This window comes from Sinohyriopsis cumingii, chromosome 4, assembly GCF_028554795.1.
Source record: "Sinohyriopsis cumingii isolate HCF-2022 chromosome 4, ASM2855479v2, whole genome shotgun sequence".
Taxonomy (NCBI): domain Eukaryota; kingdom Metazoa; phylum Mollusca; class Bivalvia; order Unionida; family Unionidae; genus Sinohyriopsis; species Sinohyriopsis cumingii.
Window position 1 is genome coordinate 55,000,971 of NC_142964.1, and position 19,732 is coordinate 55,020,702.

At 37.8% G+C, this 19,732-nt stretch overlaps 1 protein-coding gene and 1 long non-coding RNA gene across 2 annotated transcripts in view; one reads left to right on the top strand and one right to left on the bottom strand.

Moving 5' to 3' along the window:
• The first annotated feature begins 2,187 nt into the window (after nt 1–2,187).
• On the top strand, nt 2,188–5,816 carry LOC149801198 (uncharacterized). Its single transcript, XR_016420445.1, has 2 exons — nt 2,188–2,451; nt 5,525–5,816. It is a non-coding gene; the product is annotated as an uncharacterized LOC149801198 (long non-coding RNA).
• Nucleotides 5,817–14,598: 8,782 nt separating this feature from the next.
• The window catches only part of LOC149801199 (uncharacterized), a 32,294-nt gene continuing 27,160 nt past the window's right edge, over nt 14,599–19,732 (bottom strand). Inside the window, exon 7 of the mRNA XM_089956777.1 lies at nt 14,599–14,874. Coding sequence (XP_089812903.1) covers nt 14,599–14,874 — 276 coding nt within the window. The remainder of the gene's footprint in view (nt 14,875–19,732) is intronic.

The following is a 19,732-nucleotide window of genomic DNA, read 5'->3' on the forward strand; positions in this document are numbered from 1 at the left end:
ATGGATTTCATTATCCATGCAGTATCAATAGGCATTAGCCAAGGTAATCATGACCATAACATGGATTTCATTATCCATGCAGTAGGCATTAACCAAGGTACTCATGTCCATAACATGGATTTCATTATCCATGCAGTATCAATAGGAATTAACCAAGGTAATCTTGACCAGAACATAGATTTCATTGTCCATATAGTATCAATAGGCATTAACTAAGGTAATCATGACCATTACATGGATTTCATTATCCATACAGTATCAATAGGCATTAACCAAGGCAATCTTGACCATAACATGGAGTTCATTATCCGTACAGTATCAATAGGCATTAAGCGAGGTAATCTTGACCATGACATGGATTTCATTATCCATACAGTATCAATAGGCATTAACCGAGGTAATCTTGACCATGACATGGATTTCATTATCCATACAGTATCAGTAGGCATTAACCAAGGCAATCTTGACCATAACATGGATTTCATTATCCATGCAGTATCAGTAGGCATTAACCAAGGTAATCTTGACCATAACATAGATTTCATTGTCCATACAGTATCAGTAGGCATTAACCAAGGCAATCTTGACCATAACATGGAGTTCATTCACATGTGTACTAGTAGATTATTAACTTTTAGCACCTGTTAGTCAACCACTGTTCGTTCATCAAAAATTATGTATGTAGGTAGTTATACCAGTTGCAGTACGAGGGTTTGATACAATCTGGGGGGCAATAATGTTCTTTAGTGGCACCCCTGCTTTGTCAAAGAGAACATTTTTTATGTAAGTTATGTGCACTATCCCTCTTCCTCCCTTCCTAAATTTGTTTTCTGAAGAATTACCCCCGTTTCAACGAGGTGAGGTGATATACTATGAAAATTTTGGCTACAGAATTTAGCTTCCAATGGAACCCACCCCCATTTTGCATGGAGGCAATAGCAATAGCCCCTCCTCGCCCCCGCCCCTCCACGTGATGTCAATAGCATTAACGACTGAATGCCTTTGATCGGATCATTATGGGTCTTTAACCATGCTTAATCCTAGACAAAAAATCCCAGATTATCCTTAATGCTTAGAGGATGCTTAACATTTTTTATGTACTTTTGAGAGAGTGATGTATGTAAGGTGAAGTTGTTTGCATTTAAAACATGCACAAAGGAGAGAATGTTGGCATACCTCTATGCTACATTAATGTAATGTGGATGATATTTCTTTGAATATTGTACTTTTGGAAATTGTACATCATCTAAGCACACTGCTAACTAAAATGACTGCTACCTTGCACTAAAAAATCAGCCTGAATTAGTCAAAAGTACCCTATCCATAGCAGCTATTAAAGAAAAAGAAAATAAATTTTGCCAGACTAGACAATACCAGCTTCTGAAAGTGCAATGAATGAATTACCAAATATATAAAATGTAAATAAACGTTATCAGCTCTTTTTTATACAATTTACCTCTGAAGTTCAGGAAGTGAAAATGTCCAAGTGGAGCTAGCACTTTTTTAAAAGGTGCATATCTGGAGTAAGGCCAAGCTTTATACTCTATTACCCATATTACACCCATCAATCATACACCAAAATAAAGGGAATTAAAGGTTCTTTGAATTATACCTAAGATATACAAGGTCTTTTTTAATCAGCCAGTATAACCAGTGAGGAAAGCCGGGGAAATTCTTTTTCTTTAAAATTCTAACTATGCAAAATACGAATCTGTAGACCGCCACCTTAGTCCTAGGCAGTACATATCCCAGAGGAGGGAGAGACACTGAACATGCCCTTCTCTGCTTCCAAACTTTTACTCTTTTAGGCAGGTTAGAAAGAATGCAAATATGTAATAATATCTCTGAAAAAAGTATGAATTGTCTGCAAATATGCTGACCATTGCATATATATATATTGACCAGGTATAAATTTTAAGTCAGAAAAACTATACTCATGGCATGTGATTTTGTTTTCAAATATGGTCCATATCATTTTTTGTTGCTTGGTTCCATTGGAATTATTTGATGATCTTTCTTTTCAAAAGAGATGTTTTCAACCAATGCGGTTGTCTACTGATTATTTGCCCAGCACCTGACTTGACATAGTTCACTGTAGTTCTGAGGGACGAAAGCAGCTTTATGATCAACATGTACATGCTAGAATAGGAATGCTAGAGTGGGAATGCTAGAGTAGGAATGCTAGAGTAGGAATGCTGATGCTTCACTGTTTGGCTGATTTACAGGATTAGTCGGAAAATCAAAAAACTTTGAAAGATGACATTCAGATCCAACTGGTTTCCAAAATGTTTCATGGATAGTTCTCACTTTGTAGTTTTCTTTCAGTATGTTGGCCAGGTAAGAGCTATAGCATTCAGGTATCTGTTCTGTTTAAAACTTCTCTGCTAGATGATGAGGGATTGGAACAGTTAATTGATCAACCATACGTCGGGCAGGTTGTTTTCTCAGGCAGTAAGTACTATTATTATTATTATTATTATTATTATTATTATTTATTATTAATATTATTATTATATTTAGTAATAGTATTTGTATTAATAATTTATAGTGTAAAATGTTTTGATCTGCATTCTGTATGTGGCTGTCCTTTTGGTACTTACGCACAAGGGGTTGTTGCGTGTTTGGGGGAACGAGTAAAACCAAGTAGCATGTACACATATGATAATACAGTCTTTATTATAGCAACACATATTTGCCTTAGCCAACCTTTAATATTCACAAACCTTCCCATTTGTTTGTACCCGCTACTGAATTTAAAAAGAAAATAATCAGGGATATAAAAAAAATGCATAAAGCTTAATCATTTCATTCATCTTATATAAATAAACATTCTTCTTGTGTGTCACATCTGCCAAACAAGAGGTCGCAAGTTTGAAACTCACTGCAGCATTCCACTTTTTAAAATATTTTTAAAATACTTTTTTTAATTTTTATGTTCAAACGTTTAAACTTGCTCATTCCATTTTTTCTATGTGCAAACTTTTTTATGACTCCCGTCTTGGGACAGGCAATTATGCTAGTCAGTTTATCATTTCTAACCTGATTATTGCAAGGGGGCTTCTAACACTATCAACTTGTTTGCATATCAGAGCGAATGGAAGCCCTTGATATAAAGAAGCTAACAGCTAGACTGCTTACTGGTTTCTAGAACAGTAAATTACAGTCAAAAATAATTGTTGTCTGCAGCCAATATTCGCATAAAAGTACACGATGCATTAGTGGGGAAGGGGGTTGAAAATGGCTGATTTTTTGCATACATACTAAATTGCCCTCCAAAAGGACACAAAAACCCATTAGTCATACATATTTCCACATACAAAGGTAAACCTGTATAAAAAACCAAGAGATTTTCTTTATCTCATGATATTTTATTTTCTTAAATATAATGGATATTATATGATTTTTTTTTTTGTTCTGGTTGCTGTGAATCCAAGCAAGAGAATTTTGTTCTTGGTTTTTGATAGCTGAATTTGTTTCCACAAAAATAGCTGACACACTGGTAAAGAGTATCATAATAGACTAGACCTGTTGGAATATATAATTCTAAATTATTATGTTTAGGGATCTACCATTTAATTTAGAGGTGGGGGAGCAACAGTAATTCTTTGGTTGGATGGATTTATATTTGTATTTTTATTTTATTTGTTCCACTTACAAAAGCTACATAAACCAATATATGGAAGAAGTGGACATTACCAAGGTAGACTGTGAAGAAAAGCTAGAATCCCTTTCAGTGGAAATGCAAACATCAGAAAAAAGGGGTGCAAGCCTGAAGTTGAAAAGAGTGCTGCAAAGTGAAGCTGCTTGCGAGTCCAAACAGCAAAAATTGAGGAAAGGGAAAAATCTGAATTGATAAAAGCACAGCCTGATACGGACACCAGTTAAGAAACTTGATGCTATGAAAGTTGCTGAAATAGTGGCATTTCTAACATTCAAAGTGGGAGCCCAAGTCCAATCACTGCTATAGATAAGACTTTGGCTAAACCACAAAAATCAAGATCTCAGGCCAAGTCAACTCCAGCAAAATTGAGATCACCAACAAAATCAAATTCTCCATTCAAGCTTTCAGCACTGTTCAAGTCTCCATAAAAATCAAGGTCTCCTTGATTCAGGTCTCCAGAAAAATCCATATATCCAGCAAGGTTGCTAGCAGAATTCAGATTAGTCCAGTCACCAGCAAAATACAGCTCCCCAGCAAACACGTCAATAAAATCCAAATGTACTCCATCCAAATTGTTATCAAAATCAAGATTTCCAGCCAATCAAGATCTCCAGAATTAAAGACTCCAAACAAGTCTCCTGCAAAACCCAGCTCGATATGTTCAGCAAAGTCTCCTGCCAAATTAAGTTCTCCAGGTACACCTAAAGCAAAGAAATCTTTAACAACCAAGTAACCAGTGACAAGATCTGAAGAAAATGCAAAGGGTCTAACCAGGAATTCATCATTGATAGCACCAATTATAGATAGTGAAGACCTTTCTTCAACTAGTTTTAACCTCTTGAACTCGAATATGATTATCTTGACATAGATCTTAATCAAGATGACGGTACCAAACAAAATCGAAGAACAGAAAATTGAGTAGGTAGTATTGATGAGGCAGAGTATGGCTAAAATTATGTAGGTAATACTCAAACCAACCAGTTTGATAAATCTGATTTGGAGGGTCAAGAAAAAATTTCCCATACCATAATACAGCCCAACCATGGCAGCATTGTTGGTAAATATGTTTGATACAGCAGCTTGCTTTATTAATTGTTACAGTAAAATTGATTTTTTTGGCTATGTGCAATCCAAAATTAACAGCTTTTTCTGACTGATTTCAAACTGTTGAGGTGTGAAAAGTGACTATTTTAATTTTAAGTCACTTAGGCATGAAATAATTTAAGAGCCATAAAGATCTAAATGAGTTTATTTTATAATTCTGTGTTGTGCATTCTCTATTAATTATAATTTGCTAGCTACTTGAAGGCTTCTGAAAAAATGAGTGGCCAAGTATGATCAAACTCGATATCATTAATATTATCATTCTTGACCAATACTTATTTTTATGGTTCGAAATCACCATAACATGTGACCTCCTCCATTAAATTAGAAGATATAAGATTTCTTCTCAAAATGTCTCAACATAATTTGACCAAATCAGACAAAGTATTTGGTATGAAGGCCCTTCAGATTATTTACAGCTGCAAAAATGACATAGCTACTATTGAATTTGGATACTATGTTACTAGCAATAAAAAAGGTAATGTAAATTTCACAAACCACTGTCAACAGAATTTAATAAAATTTGACAAATAGCAGCCAAATAACAAGGTTATAACCTAGCCTTCATTCTGTTGCATTAGACTTGATGTTTGGTCAGTGTCACCAGGTGAATGATCTTGCTATATGTACATTATTAGCTTAATAAAACTTTCGATCTTTTGATTAAAACAACTTTTAAAATTGTATTGTGTTAAATTTTTCTATGTAATGCATGCTGTTTCTTTCAAAATATCAAAACATTATATTAATTTTCTCCAGGTTATTTCAGAGAACTTGACCAAAGAACAACAATGTGGTGGTGTTTGTTTCCTGACAAATATTCTGTACTTGGTAATGTCAACAACCAGAAGCCCATCTCAATGCAAAGCACTGAAGTTTCCGGGTTTCAGCAATGGAGGCTAGGTCTGCGCAGTGTAGTTTACGTTGAACACTTTTTTTTTCTTTACAGTTCAGATCCAGTTATGATGACTGGTAGAAGGATTTCTTTGTCTTTTAACATACTTCCAATGAATAGTTGTAATTGCCTAATTGTAATATAGTTTGCCTCTTACTAATGTTTGTTTATTTATTGTCTAATCTACATATTCTCTGAGGACACAGAAAATTACTTGTGTCCTTTTGCAATAGCTGGGACATTTGGTGGTAAACTGCATTATACTCCATGGCTATTCATTCAAAAATATCTGAATCAATTCTGTTTGTTTCAGCAGGCATCGTCAACATCACTTATGAATATAGACACTCTTATCTCGGTTTGACCTCTGTTTCACGAGTGCTGTCATTAACCAATCACATAATGTGTCAGCCATGCCATTTGAGAAATATACATTAGATACCACACTACCACAATCAAAACAACATTAGTTTTTTTGTTTATCTTCTACCTTTGCCTAGTTTCTCTTAAAACTGACATGGATATCAAGGAAACTTGAATTTTTCTCTCATGAGTCAATGTTTCTTCACTTGACTGATGTGAAACTTGAACTGACATGTAAAATGACTAATTTTATGTTAGGAAATCTGTAATTTAAAGAAATGGGATGGTTAGCAAATCAGAACCAACATAGAACTATAATTGTTTAAATGTATAGTCACAGCTAGAGATGTAAATGTTTTTGAAGTCTTTACTGAACAATAATCAGTTTTCTTGAATTTCATGAACTATGCATAACATCACTTTCTCCTCATAACATGGCCATTTATATTATTTTCATTGTACATTATATTCACAAACATGTGTTCAAGATCTGGACTAAACCATACAGAAGTTTACATTTCCTAATCAGGCCAGTGGAAAGCATTGTCATCAGTAATTGCTGACAGAATCCTCATACCCTTTGTTCTTAGTAAGATGGAAGGCGATGACATATGCTGTATCCCATAATAGTCTCTAAGCATCACTATTATACTAAGTAATGCACAATTTTGGAAATGCCTAATTGGAAAATAGAGGATTATGTTATCATGTTTACATATAAAACATCACGGGAGCCCCCATATGACCTTGATAAAAGCCAATCATTTTACTCCGAGAAAAAAAGTTGTTTACCTAACTAAAAACTATTTACAGTTTGGGGGTCACGTATCCAACACAGCCTCGATCTCAACCTTACAATAAAAATAAATTAAAAACAATTTGCTCATGTTGCTGTTACTAATTTTTAATTAAGGTCGGAAACCAGGTCAGCCTTATATGTTTACACAAATGAACAGTCACGGTCAAACTATTTCCTGGAAAAAAGTATCTAGTTCCTTGTAAACAGAACTACATTATTTTGACATATAATGAAATTAAAAAATAAAAAGATCTTAAAACTTGCAAACAATTAAATCAGATATAAATTAAATCATATATATATAACAGTAGTATTGATTTAAGTTGGTGATGGAGGTAGAATTTGCATTGTATCAATTGTAAAAGCATGCATTTTTCTTGTTTTAGTGCAGCTTTTCTCAAGTTGCAACATTGTTCTAAGTCCTTGGAAAATATATTTTGTTTAACAGTAAATCAGGGTTGGAAAATTCCAAATATGCTCAACATACCTTAAAAATAAATTTTAATGAAGCAGACAAATCTGGATTCTCCTTCGAATATGTTCCCAAATCACATTAGATTAGGAACTATTAGCCTGCTACCTTGCAAATCCAGCCCTACTAAAAGACGAAAATTGTCTTATTGTCTGTTTGTAGATAGACCAAGGGCAGTAGCTCTTGCCCATTACCTGCCCTTAATACCACCAGGTGTCACCAGTTTTTAGCTTTGCTGTGTTATGAGAAACACGGAGTACAATAGCCTCCAACAATCCAGCCCATTGTTGTGTTCCTTTGGACCCATCCAACGTTCGTGTTGCATTTATAATGCAGATTTATCAACCTACTGCAGGTTGTATACTTTATTTTACAATTTCTGCCAATATTTTGAGAGATCAGTCACTTGTCGGGACTTCATCTCACCACACTATCATTGACCTTACACAAGGTTATTATGGGTTAGCGTACATTTGATTTTAATCACTTGCGCCGTCTGCTACGGAGCTCATAATAGCAAATTCTGAAGTGCTGCTTGGTAATTATGCTCTATTTATTTGTACTGCATGCTGTTTTGATATATTTATTATTAACCAAGCATGCAACATAGTTTTAAACAGGGCCATAGGTTTCTTATTTGACAATTCACCGATCTGTCAGTTACAACAGCATTTTTAGCGACCTAGTAATTTTACAGAATGCAAGTTTCTGCTTTAGTTTATGTCTGTTGTGTCATTTTAGCATATATCAATTAAACATTCTACAGGCCACTTCAGAGCATGGAAGTTTACCATGACTCGTGTTTTGTTCATGTTATGTATACATGGTTTTCGTTATGTAGCATGTATCAAATATGGTTACAAAAGTGTTTTATTTCAGCGACCTAGTAATTTCAATATATTACTAGTTTCTACTTTGTTGTGTTTCTTGTATCGGAGCACGAATCTGTTTGTTACAGCAGTGTTTTAGCAACCTAGTACTTTCAACCCTTTACAAGATTCTGCTTTACTTATTGTCTTTCATGTCATGTCTGCAGAATATTTATTGAATCCATCTATATGCATGGAAGTCCACCATGACTCCTACTTTGTTATGTTATGCATGCAGCGTGTCTAATATAATAGTATGGATTAGATGACTGATACTATTAGCTAATTTGCTAATGCTTTGTTTTCTCTCATCTGGTGTCATTTCAGGAGGAATGTTTACTACACACATGACATGCACATGGCAGGATACCTCTGACATCCTTAATCTTCACCCAAGATTAGCCTCAGTAAGCTGGGGGGAAGGGTCTCTGGAATCCCCCCCCCCAGCTAAAGTTTGTCGCACGGAACCATCACATACCATATGTCAGGGACGGAGAGGATAAAGCATGGGACCATCCATCACTGGATAAGATGCATCACTTGGTACAGCGGTCGAAGCTGCACTCTTCAATGTGAGCAAAACATTAGGGGAATATTCCCCATTGTCAGGCAGCTAAGATGGGTTAAGCCTCCACACGTCAGCTTGGCCTTCAGGCTGGTAAGTCGGGGTTCACGGGATTTATGACTGATCAGCTTGGCCTTCAGGCTGGTAAGTCGGGGTTCACGGGATTTATGACTGATCAGCTTGGCCTTCAGGCTGGTAAGTCGGGGTTCACGGGATTTATGATTGATCAGCTTGACCCAGATAATAATAATAATATTGATGTACTGACACCGCCTGTCCAGCCAAAACAGGCAGTCGCCCCGACATTACCAGCAGTCCAGCCGTCCCAACAATGTTTATGGCGATCTTAGTGATAGATCCGTCCATCTAGAAAGGCTGGAGGTGTGACGATGCCAACAGTACATGAAAGGCCAGAGATATCAGCAGTGTGGCGATGCCGACAGTGCGGGTAAAGACGGTGATGCCGACAGTGCGAGTAAATACAGTGATGTTGGCAGTGCTGTCTTTGTCAACAATGCCGGATATTAGAGTACTTACTCAAGGGAGAGATTGTGTCTTGCAGAGATACGACCAAGTAGTGTCATCAAGGCCACCTGCTTGACTTATACTGGGCTTGAAGCCTAAGGGTGATGAGTCATCAATATTCGCATGTGCACCCACACTGACCCCTATATACAATAGTACAGTGGCTGTATGAAACCGATTTGAGCTGAGGGAGACTGATCCAGGTCAGTCAGAGGGGGTTTCGTTCATCAACAACCCCCTCGCCCATTCGCACAATACATGGTCAGATTGGGAGATTGAGACCTTTCGACAACAGAGGATACAGTCGCTCATATAAGACGTGGAAGCTTGTGCTAAGGACATGTTCCCCAATGAGTTACTCAAGACATGCTTTGGCATGCAAACAGATGCGGCAAGTATGCCGTTAGTCTTGATCTGACAGATGTATATTTCCATGTCTCTATCCACCCCATCTATTGATAGTTTCCATGTTTACCACAGCACCGTTATCAACTCACCGTTTTTACAACACCGTTCTCAACTCACCATTTTTCCCTTCGGCCCTCATCAACCCTTGGGTTTTCAGTCACACTAGGGACTCCACTGTCTCCTGATTCCAGGCATCATCATCTACATCGACAGCAATGTACCTGGACAGCATCTTAAAGAAACACGTGGTAAGTTCAATCCTACTCCATGGTGGATCAATCTCACTTCTCTGCTAGATCATCTAGGTCTTTTCACAATTTGGAAAGTTCATACCTCTGTACATCCCAGAATTTCGTCCATTTGGGCATGGAATTCTTAACCAACCGGAATCTGGCACATCCCTTTGTGTTTGCACTCCCAGAATCGTCAAACTCATTGAGTCCATTTCCATCAAGACTTGGATTTCATCGGGAGAGTTCTTGCAACTCCTCAGCTATTATACGGCAGCGTACTTGACCCCGCTCAGCTGTCTCGTTATGCTGGCCTTGTCATCACATTGGTGCCCCATTTAACGTCCACCTAATCAAGCAGTCATGATCGCACCAGAAATTTGATCATTCCTACATCAGTGGGGCAATCTGGGCTGGCTGACCATTGGAATCGTGCTGAAGAAGCCCAGGCAGGAATAACGTAAAGTACCGCTTCCTGTGCACATGATTGGAGTATCAACCTGTTGCTGACCTTCATTACCATTAGCGACACCTAGGAAATGGTCTCTATGGATCAGTATCTCAGAAAGGAAGGCTGTCATGAATGCCTTTTATTTCTGTAAAGATCGATCATGGGGTCAAATCGGTCCTCTTTTGGTCTGACAACACTGTGGTGATGACCTATATCCTCAAATAGGGAGGTACCAGACCACTTGTCCGGTATTCTGATTTGGCATTTTTCTACGTGAATGCAACAATCCCCATATCGACATACAATTCAGACATCTTCTGGCTGCATCAGTGGCTTCACAGAGAATCAATCCAGTACGGGTCATGTCCTTCACACGGAATGTCCCATCCATCAGTTGGTCATCACTTGGATTCACACACTTCAAGCGCATCCAATGATCGACCGTTTGACAACAGGGTGGAATCAACAGCTACCCACCTTCGTCCTTCCCAGTTCAAGACACTAGCGTGAGCCGTGAGATACACTGTCAGCCATCTTGGAGGGGTCATGGGCCTATGCCCCCCCTCCTATGGTGCTACATTTACGGGGTCAGACTGGCAAGATGACTCCGAAATAGAGCACAACGATCAGCGATCTAATTTTCCCATTGATATTATACACACAGGAAGATTCCGGCCAACCTGAATTGACTGCCCTCTTCTTCTACTTGCTCAGCTATGCGAGTCAGACAAGTCAAGCCTTCATTTGTGGAGAGAATCTAGAGAGTTACCATCTTTATCGCCCATCTGCGTGCCTCTATCCTTCATCTGGCCGACTTTCTCTGACTCTCTTCTTGGATGAGAAACAGCTGGACCCTATTGTTACCAAAGGCCACCGCCCTATGATATTGGACAAATTCGGGCATCATTACTATATGTTTGTGTGGGATAGAGATCTACTATTGGATCTTTTATACAGTGTTGGTCTCCTTGACCAATGTCCCTTATTTGTCTCCAAAGGGATCCAATCGGGTTTTGTTAACATAGCTAGATTCAAACCCCTTTAAACTTCTAGTCTACACATTGTTAAAGTCACTATCATACAGACCATGTTTACTGATAGCTTTAGCTTCAGCATACAGGGTAAGAAGGCTGCGTCCCTCTTTATGTTCACCAGAATTCTCTTCATTTCAGATCGGAGGATTTGGTTGTTCTCAAGATAACATCGCGATTTTTATCCCAGAACAGACTACCGTCTGTTGGTAGTCAACCAGTGTCCCTGCTCGCTTTCTTCCTTAGCCAGGTTGAAAATGGCAGCCATTTAAGATTATGTTCGCTCCCTCAGGGATAAATGATCTTGACACATTCTGACATCATGACAGATCTGTTAGACAGTTTGATCTCCTGCAACCAAAATCCGTAACATTATTTCCAAAATGGAATTTGTCTTGGGTTCTAACTTTGCTCAACTCAAGCAAGTTTGAATCTCTTGCTCATGCTTCACTACAGTTCCTATCGTACAAGACTTGCTTCCTGATAGCTTTAGCCTTCACATGTAGGATCAGTGAGCTACATGTCCTTTCAGTCAACCCGAACTATCTTCTGTTCAGTTCTGATCATTCAGTAGTCCTCCTTATACAACCATCATTAGTGCCAAGAATCAGTTGTCGTCTGTAGGTAACCGAGTCATTTTGTACTCTCTTTTCCATAGACAAGTCTTGAGAGGCAGCCATGCAAGATCCCGTCTTCATCCTCAAGCACTTCTTGAGATGCACAGAGACAAGTAATCAAGTCATGGCACAATCAACATCTTTTCTCACATGACTTGCTGCTCCGAAATTTCGAGCAATCTTTGTGAGACAGAACACAGGATATCATGCTTCACACCCTTTATTCCTGGCTGAAGGTGATCATATATGTGCTTGGTGTACTCTGACATCTCACCAGATCAGAGTAGTCTCATGTCTGCGCCCTCAACGCTACTTGAGACGCACAGAGAGAAGTTGTGACATGCACAGATATCACTTCCTCCCGGTCAAGTTCAGAAAATAGTGCATCACCCCTCAAGCCCATGGTTTGTGGTTGAAATGGGTTATATGCTCGGCATACTCTGAGATCTCACAAGATCAGAGTAGCCTCATTAGGATTACGGCTCATGAGATTAGAGCCACTTCTGAGAGTCTCGCTGTCAAATACAATGTTTCGATCCGAGATATTGGAAGATGTTGGCAGGCATGCAGAGTCAACTTTCTTCAGTTTTTACCTCAGAAATTTAGCGTCGCAGAAACAAACGTTGGGTCTGATTGGGCTGGTGTCAGCAGCACAGGCGACCACCAGACTCAACTAGACCAATCAACACAGACCATTAGCTTCGCTGGATTCACCAGTGAAAATTTTGGGTAGGTGAGAAGATCTCAAATTCATCTTCTCAGCCATGTACATTGTATATATAAATATTCGAGTCCCAGATCAAGGCATCTTGGGCTGTGTTGCTGAGGTTATTAGGAGAACGGGTTATATTTCATATGGGAAATCCAGCCACTCATCTCCAAAAGGATACCCGAGGAAGAGACCGGATGTTCAGCCTCCCCTCCTCCTACTACTTGTTCTCCTAACGTAATGTAATTGGGGAACGTATTCGAAGGAGAAAGCAAATTCTTCAAGTAAATTATGATTCTCCGAGAATACTTACCCATTCACATTGCTTGAAAACCCTCCCAAATGTCCCACCATGCAAGCATCCGCATTAATGTCTCGCTCAGCTAAAAACTGGCGATACCTGGTGGTATCAAGGGGAGGTAATGTGCATGAGTTACTGCCCTATAATTTTTGTCTTCTAGTAGGGCTGGATTCGCGATGTAGCAGGCTAATATTCCCTAACGTAAATGTGATTTGACTTTTAACCAGATCATGTTAAGGAGATTAGGTTGAAAAATCTTGTTTGGGATTTTATTGGCAATCATAAATTCAGGGTTAAACTCTACGTTACATGACAAGATTCTAATTATTTGCGTTTATTGTTTTTTTTATACTGTAATTGGAAATATTACTTTCTATTATATATATATATATATATATATATATATATATATATATATATATATATATATATATATATATATATATATATATATATATATATAAATTCTTTAGAATTAAAGGTTTGAAAGGAAACAAAACATAATTTATGTTCATTATATAATGCAGCAAAATAAAGTTAGAATTTTTATTCTGTACATTGAAATGACCAGTTTATAGGAGTATAGTCAAACTTGTTTTATGTGATACATTTTGTGGTTTTGTACATGATCATCTTTTCTGACTTCCATGTTTTTGGAGAGCTTTGAAAGAGAACCATCTTCAGATTTAGAAAATGCATTTTTATAATCTAAAATGTTCATTAACTCCATTAAGTAATGGTCATATGTGAACCTTGAAAAAGGTAATTTCATCCTGGAAAACCCCTGGAAATTTAACTTTTGAAAAGTACGGGAACCATGGATGGATCAACATTTGTATAAATTTGAAATGCTTTATTTCATATTTTTTAGAAATCGATCCTGTCGTTTTTTTAAAAGTTGAATATAGCAAAGGAGCATATAAGTCCAACTAATGTTATGCTCAGATGAGGTATACATTTCGAAGCTGGGTTTGTAGGTATCACTAAACTAGGTTTCTTATATATTTCCTTCATTTTTCACATTTTAGATTAAATCCATTGCATAGCCTATAAGTCACAGACTAGCTTACATATCTAAAAAATAGGTTTTGTTGTATCATTCTGGAAATAATTGCAATTAAATGAAACAAATGTATTTTTCAATGGAAGTGCCCTATCCGTAACCGACCGAATCACATATATTTTCTTTGTCATTCTACGCAAAAACTCTATGGCTGAACTCGACAAAATTTCTTTTCCTGTTTAGATTTTAACGCTGCTTTCTGTTGAATTCAAGAAACGTTCTTCGCTGTTTAGCAAGTCTCCAGAAAAAATCACAGAGAAGAAAACGTCATTGCTATTCTTGGACACTACAAATGGCTCTCATAACAGTTCAGCGGCATAGTACAAGAATATTAATAAATAAATAAATATATCCTTTAAAAATGATAGCACCTGAGTCTGAAAATCACATCTGATACTGTTGAAATATGAACCACACAAAATTTTTAAAGATGATACAAAAAAGATCACAATAATTTGTTTGAACTTTCTTTGCAAATTCTGGCTTGGAGACGTTTGAAGTTTTTTTTAAGATATGACAGTACGCCTCCCTTTGCTCAAGTCACGGTTGTTATTTCTACCTCAAATATGCCAATTTTGTTCCTGTTCTTCCTCTTTTTTTCCTTCTTTTGCTTCTTCTTTTTCTTCCTACGATGCTCGCCCTTTTTAGCCTTTTCCATTGGTTGCAGGGGAGGTAATTTGGAGTTATGGAAGGGCACAGGGTATAGTGTATTACTTGCAGCTATGCCAGGAATTACATTATATGATGACGACCAAAACAAGGGATTATCATTCGGATGTTGATCTGATTCCTTGTCTATTCTCTTTTTCTCCTGCAGAATAAAAAAAAAAACAGCCTAGAGTATAAGACATCTTTATTTATGCCTCCGTTTATAGCTTTACTATAGGTTCGTTTGAATGTGGGGAGATATTTCTCAAACCTAGTAACTAGCCATTAGAAGCAGATGTAATGTGCAGTATTCGCCTGACTTAAGGCAGCGTGAACTAAAATGGACCCTCCCTAATGTCTGAACATATTCTCACGTATGATGTCTGATCATTTGAGATTGGACTAATTCGGTGCATTAGTTGTTTGGATCATGTTTTATGGTACATGACAAGAAGTATCAGTATGCGGCTTAGAAAAACATACTGATAAATCATACAGGTATGATTCTTAGGGCGGTTTTAATGCCATTTTCAGCACATGTTTCATTCATGGTGGGAAATATATTTGGTAGAGGAAGAATCCGAGATTATGCTAGTAATTACCACCGACCCATGGGAAGGCACTGGCAACCTTTCTCACATATCCACGTTTGCCGTGTGTAGATTCGAACTCACACGGACAGAGGTGAGATGTCAGTGATCTGTAAAGGTGGGCGTCTTAGACCACGGACCCGATACAACTGAGAAGCAAGTGTGAAATTAGGTCTCGTGAATGTGTGGTCATTAGTTGATTAGAGGTACTTATTTGTGATATTAGCGCGTTTAAGATTCTTTCTGTTGAAAACAAATGTTTTGATGTCCTTGAAAATAGGGGAAGCATCGACCTCCAGCCAGCCTTATGCATGTGATGTTTCATTCAGTCGGTAATGTGGTTCTCCAAGAGTCCTTTCATGTTACGATATTTATATCTCATCCATATTTTGTTACAGGTGAATATAGTATTATTGTCTGTCTGTCAAGTCACGAATTTCGTCTCATTTCAACAACATCTTAAGAATTTCGTGGAAACCAAAAAAAAAATAAAATAAAATTGATGGGATATTGCATGAAGAAGATAAAGATCAAGTTTCGTTTAAATAAAATTTCGTTGGTTTGAGCTATAGCCCCTCTTTTACTAATATGTTTGATTTTGTTTCACTATTTTGTTTAAAACCTTTTGAAAGAAACCAGTATTAAAACCTGATTCACAATTGGAATTACAATTTTCATAGATTTGTCTCGTTTAAAGTTAAAGCACATGTTTTCACATGCATAATGTTTCTGCTCATTGGCGTTGTAAAACGTTTTGGATTAAAATGAAACTATGTGAATTATGATATCAAACATAGAAAGGTAATGTTCTTTTTATTAAAAAATCTGACAGAGTTATACCCCTTGTCTGAATTTGAAATCTGACGTTATCTTTTTTTTTTAAAGAATCAAAATATCCCACATTGCATTTATATCCTAGGTACACATTAAATGTTCTTTATTGTAGATAACATCAATTAAAGCTGTAATTTTACACGATCTTGTTGATTAAGCAAGGATGACTGCTTCTTGATTGATTTATGGCGTCCCGATAGGAAAGAAACGAACAGTAAAATAGTCGAGATTTCCCTCATACTTTCATTAAACAATCTAATTACATAAAATAAGAAGATCCTTTCAGACAAAACACATAAAAGTTTAATTTTAAATAACCCACACATTTGAAAGAATATTAAACAAAACCCTGAAATTGGAGGCACTCATTTTTGAAGTTATTCCGATTTTCTTTTCCTTGCCGTCAAGAAGTTTATTACCAATAATTCGGGAGGTGGGGGTTGGGGTTGGTTGTTGATTATGAAATAAAGCGAAGGTCATGGCAGTATTTCGCAACAGTAAAGTGTAAATATCTGGCTAATGTCGCTGTTCAGTTAACTCCCAGTCTAATATCTGGGGGATAAGTGATGGATAATCACATAAGGAAAGTATAGGCCGGGTACGAGGTTATAAGCTGGTGTTACACGGGTGGAAAAGATGTACATCATCACAAGTCTGTTATCTGGGGGTAAGAGAAACATAATCACCAAAGGAAAGTATGTGCCGGGTACGAGAGTTTAAGCTGGTGCTAGACGCTTAGAAGAGATGTACTTTATCAACAGTCTAGCTCCAGTGAGATGTCCACATTCAAATTAATTGCACATAGTTTCAAAAGCTTTTGTTGATCACTTAAGTTAAAATTCATACACCGCTTCAAAGTACTGTGTGATTATCTTACTCCAGGCCTTACGTGCATGGTTATCTTATTTCAGGCCCTTCGTTCAAACGTATACACGGCTTAAAGGTACTGTATGGTTACACTGGTCAACAGTGAAATCATTACTGACTTGAAAAGGCCCTAATCTGTAGTATTTTGGTGTGCCGAACACGAATATAACCGTGAAAAATTTGTATTGGCTCTCGTTTTGAAGATATTCATATACCTCATTTTCTATGTTTCACTGTGTAAATTTCTCCAGTAGGACTGCAGCAACATCCGGAATAATGATGTAACATTGCATAATACCACCATGCTCACATCATCCACAGTTGATTGCATCATTTTCTGATGCAATGCAATACTAATGCCATGCGGCTGCTGAAGTAAGTTGACGTCAGCAGTGTACTATACATGTGTAGGCCTATTATACTAATGCCAGGCGGCTGCTGAAGCTGACGTAAGCAGTGTACTATATAAAGCCCAATCAGATAGGTTCAGCATTTAAAATATTTTAGACGTTGTGCGAGACAGTTCAAGCTACTGTTACATAAAACGTATTATTTTATCCATTTACGTACAATAAAGAACAGTAATGCCTCGAAAGTGTGTTAATACCGCGGACAATTTTTGCTATATTTGTGGGGAAGTGACATTTGCCAACCAGAAGAAAAGTATCAATTCTCAAGTGAAGAAGGCATATCATCTTTACTTCGGATGCAAGGTTGGTGACCAAGACAAGCCTTGGGCTCCGCATATATGCTGTGCTACATGTACAACACAGCTTTCACAGTGGTTGAATTGCAAAAGGTCATCAATGCCGTTTGCAGTCCCAATGGTGTGGAGAGAGCCAAGCAACCACCTAAATGACTGTTACTTCTGCTTGGTTCCTCCTCTTTCCGGCGGAATAACGAAGCGAAAGAAGTCGAGAATAGTCTACCCAAACATTCCGTCTGCATTGAGACCAGTTCCACATGGTGAGGGACTTCCTATTCCAGAACCTCCAGCAGAATATTCTCTTGATTCATCTGACGAAGACAAAGGTGAGTCGACCTGTTCTTCTCCTGGTCCATCAGCATGCAGTGATCCAGATTTTCACTGTGGTGCATCATCAACCCCACACAGAATAACACAGGAAGAACTAAATGACCTGATTCGTGATTTGGACTTATCAAAGAACAAGGCAGAATTGCTAGGATCAAGACTCCAACAATGGAATCTTCTAGAAGAAGATGTCACAATTACTGCATATCGAAAGCGCCACCAGCAATTGGAGCCTTTCTTCAGAAAGGAAAGTTATCTGATATTCTGTTCCGATATTGAGGGCCTCATGAATGCTTTAAAAATCACTCATGACCCACAAGAATGGAGACTATTTGTGGACTCTTCGAAACTGAGTCTCAAGGCTGTGCTTTTGCACAATGGAAACATTCTTCCATCTATTCCAGTAGCGTATGCTGTCCACATGAAAGAGACATACGATAACTTAAGGCAGCTACTGAATTCCATTGAGTATAACAAGTACAGCTGGCACCTCTGTGGTGATTTGAAGGTAGTTGCCCTTTTAATGGGACTGCAGCAAGGATATACAAAATACATGTGTTTCTTATGCGAGTGGGATAGCCGAGCAAGGGAAATGCACTACATGAGGAAGGAATGGACTCACAGGCAGAATGTAGCCATTGGAGAGAAGAATATCCAACACCCAGCTCTGGTTGAGGCTCAGAAAATCTTGCTACCACCCCTTCACATCAAACTAGGTTTGATGAAGAACTTCGTGAAAGCCATTGACCGGACTTTGCCAGCATTCCGATACCTGCATGAAAAATTCCCTCGACTCAGCGAAGCAAAGATTAAAGAGGGAGTTTTTGTGGGTCCTCAGATTCGAGAGCTTTTCAAAGATGACCGGTTCAACAACTTGCTGGAAGGTGACGCGAAACAAGCATGGAATGCTTTTCGCCTAGTTTCTACAAACTTCCTCGGAAATGTTAGGGCAGAAAACTATAAGGAACTAGTAGAAGACATGTTGATGAAGTATAAGAAACTTGGCTGCAATATGTCTCTAAAGATTCACTTCCTTCATTCCCATTTGGATTTCTTTCCTAGCAACTGTGGTATTGTTAGTGATGAACACGGCGAACGTTTTCATCAAGATATCGCAACAATGGAACAAAGATACCAGGGAAAATGGTCCACTACAATGCTGGCTGACTACTGCTGGACACTCCTCAGAGATGCTCCCGAACAGCTGTACAAGAGACAGGCGAAGAAATCTAAGATGTAGTCAATGACTTGATTTTTTATAGGTAGGCTATTACAGTTGACCTTTTACTATTGGAATGCATTTCGTTATGTAAACATTAATTTCTTGCAGATTACAAAAAAACTAGAGCCAATTTTGCAATTTGACTGTCATATTCGTGTTCAGCACATAAAAATTGATAAGAATTGACTAATTTTATTTCAGTAACATGACTTTTGTAAAAATTTGTTGTCCAGTGTTATCTTACTCCAGGCCTTACGTCCAAACTCATACACCGCTTAAAGGTACTGCATGGTTATCTTATTTCAGGCCCTTCGTTCAAACGTATACACCGCTTAAAGGTACTGTATGATTATCTCATTTGAGGCCTTACTTTCAAACTCATACACCGCGTAAAGGTACTGTATGATTATCTCATTTCAGGCCTTACGTTCAAATTCATATACGACATTAACGTACTGGTATGATTGGGATAGAA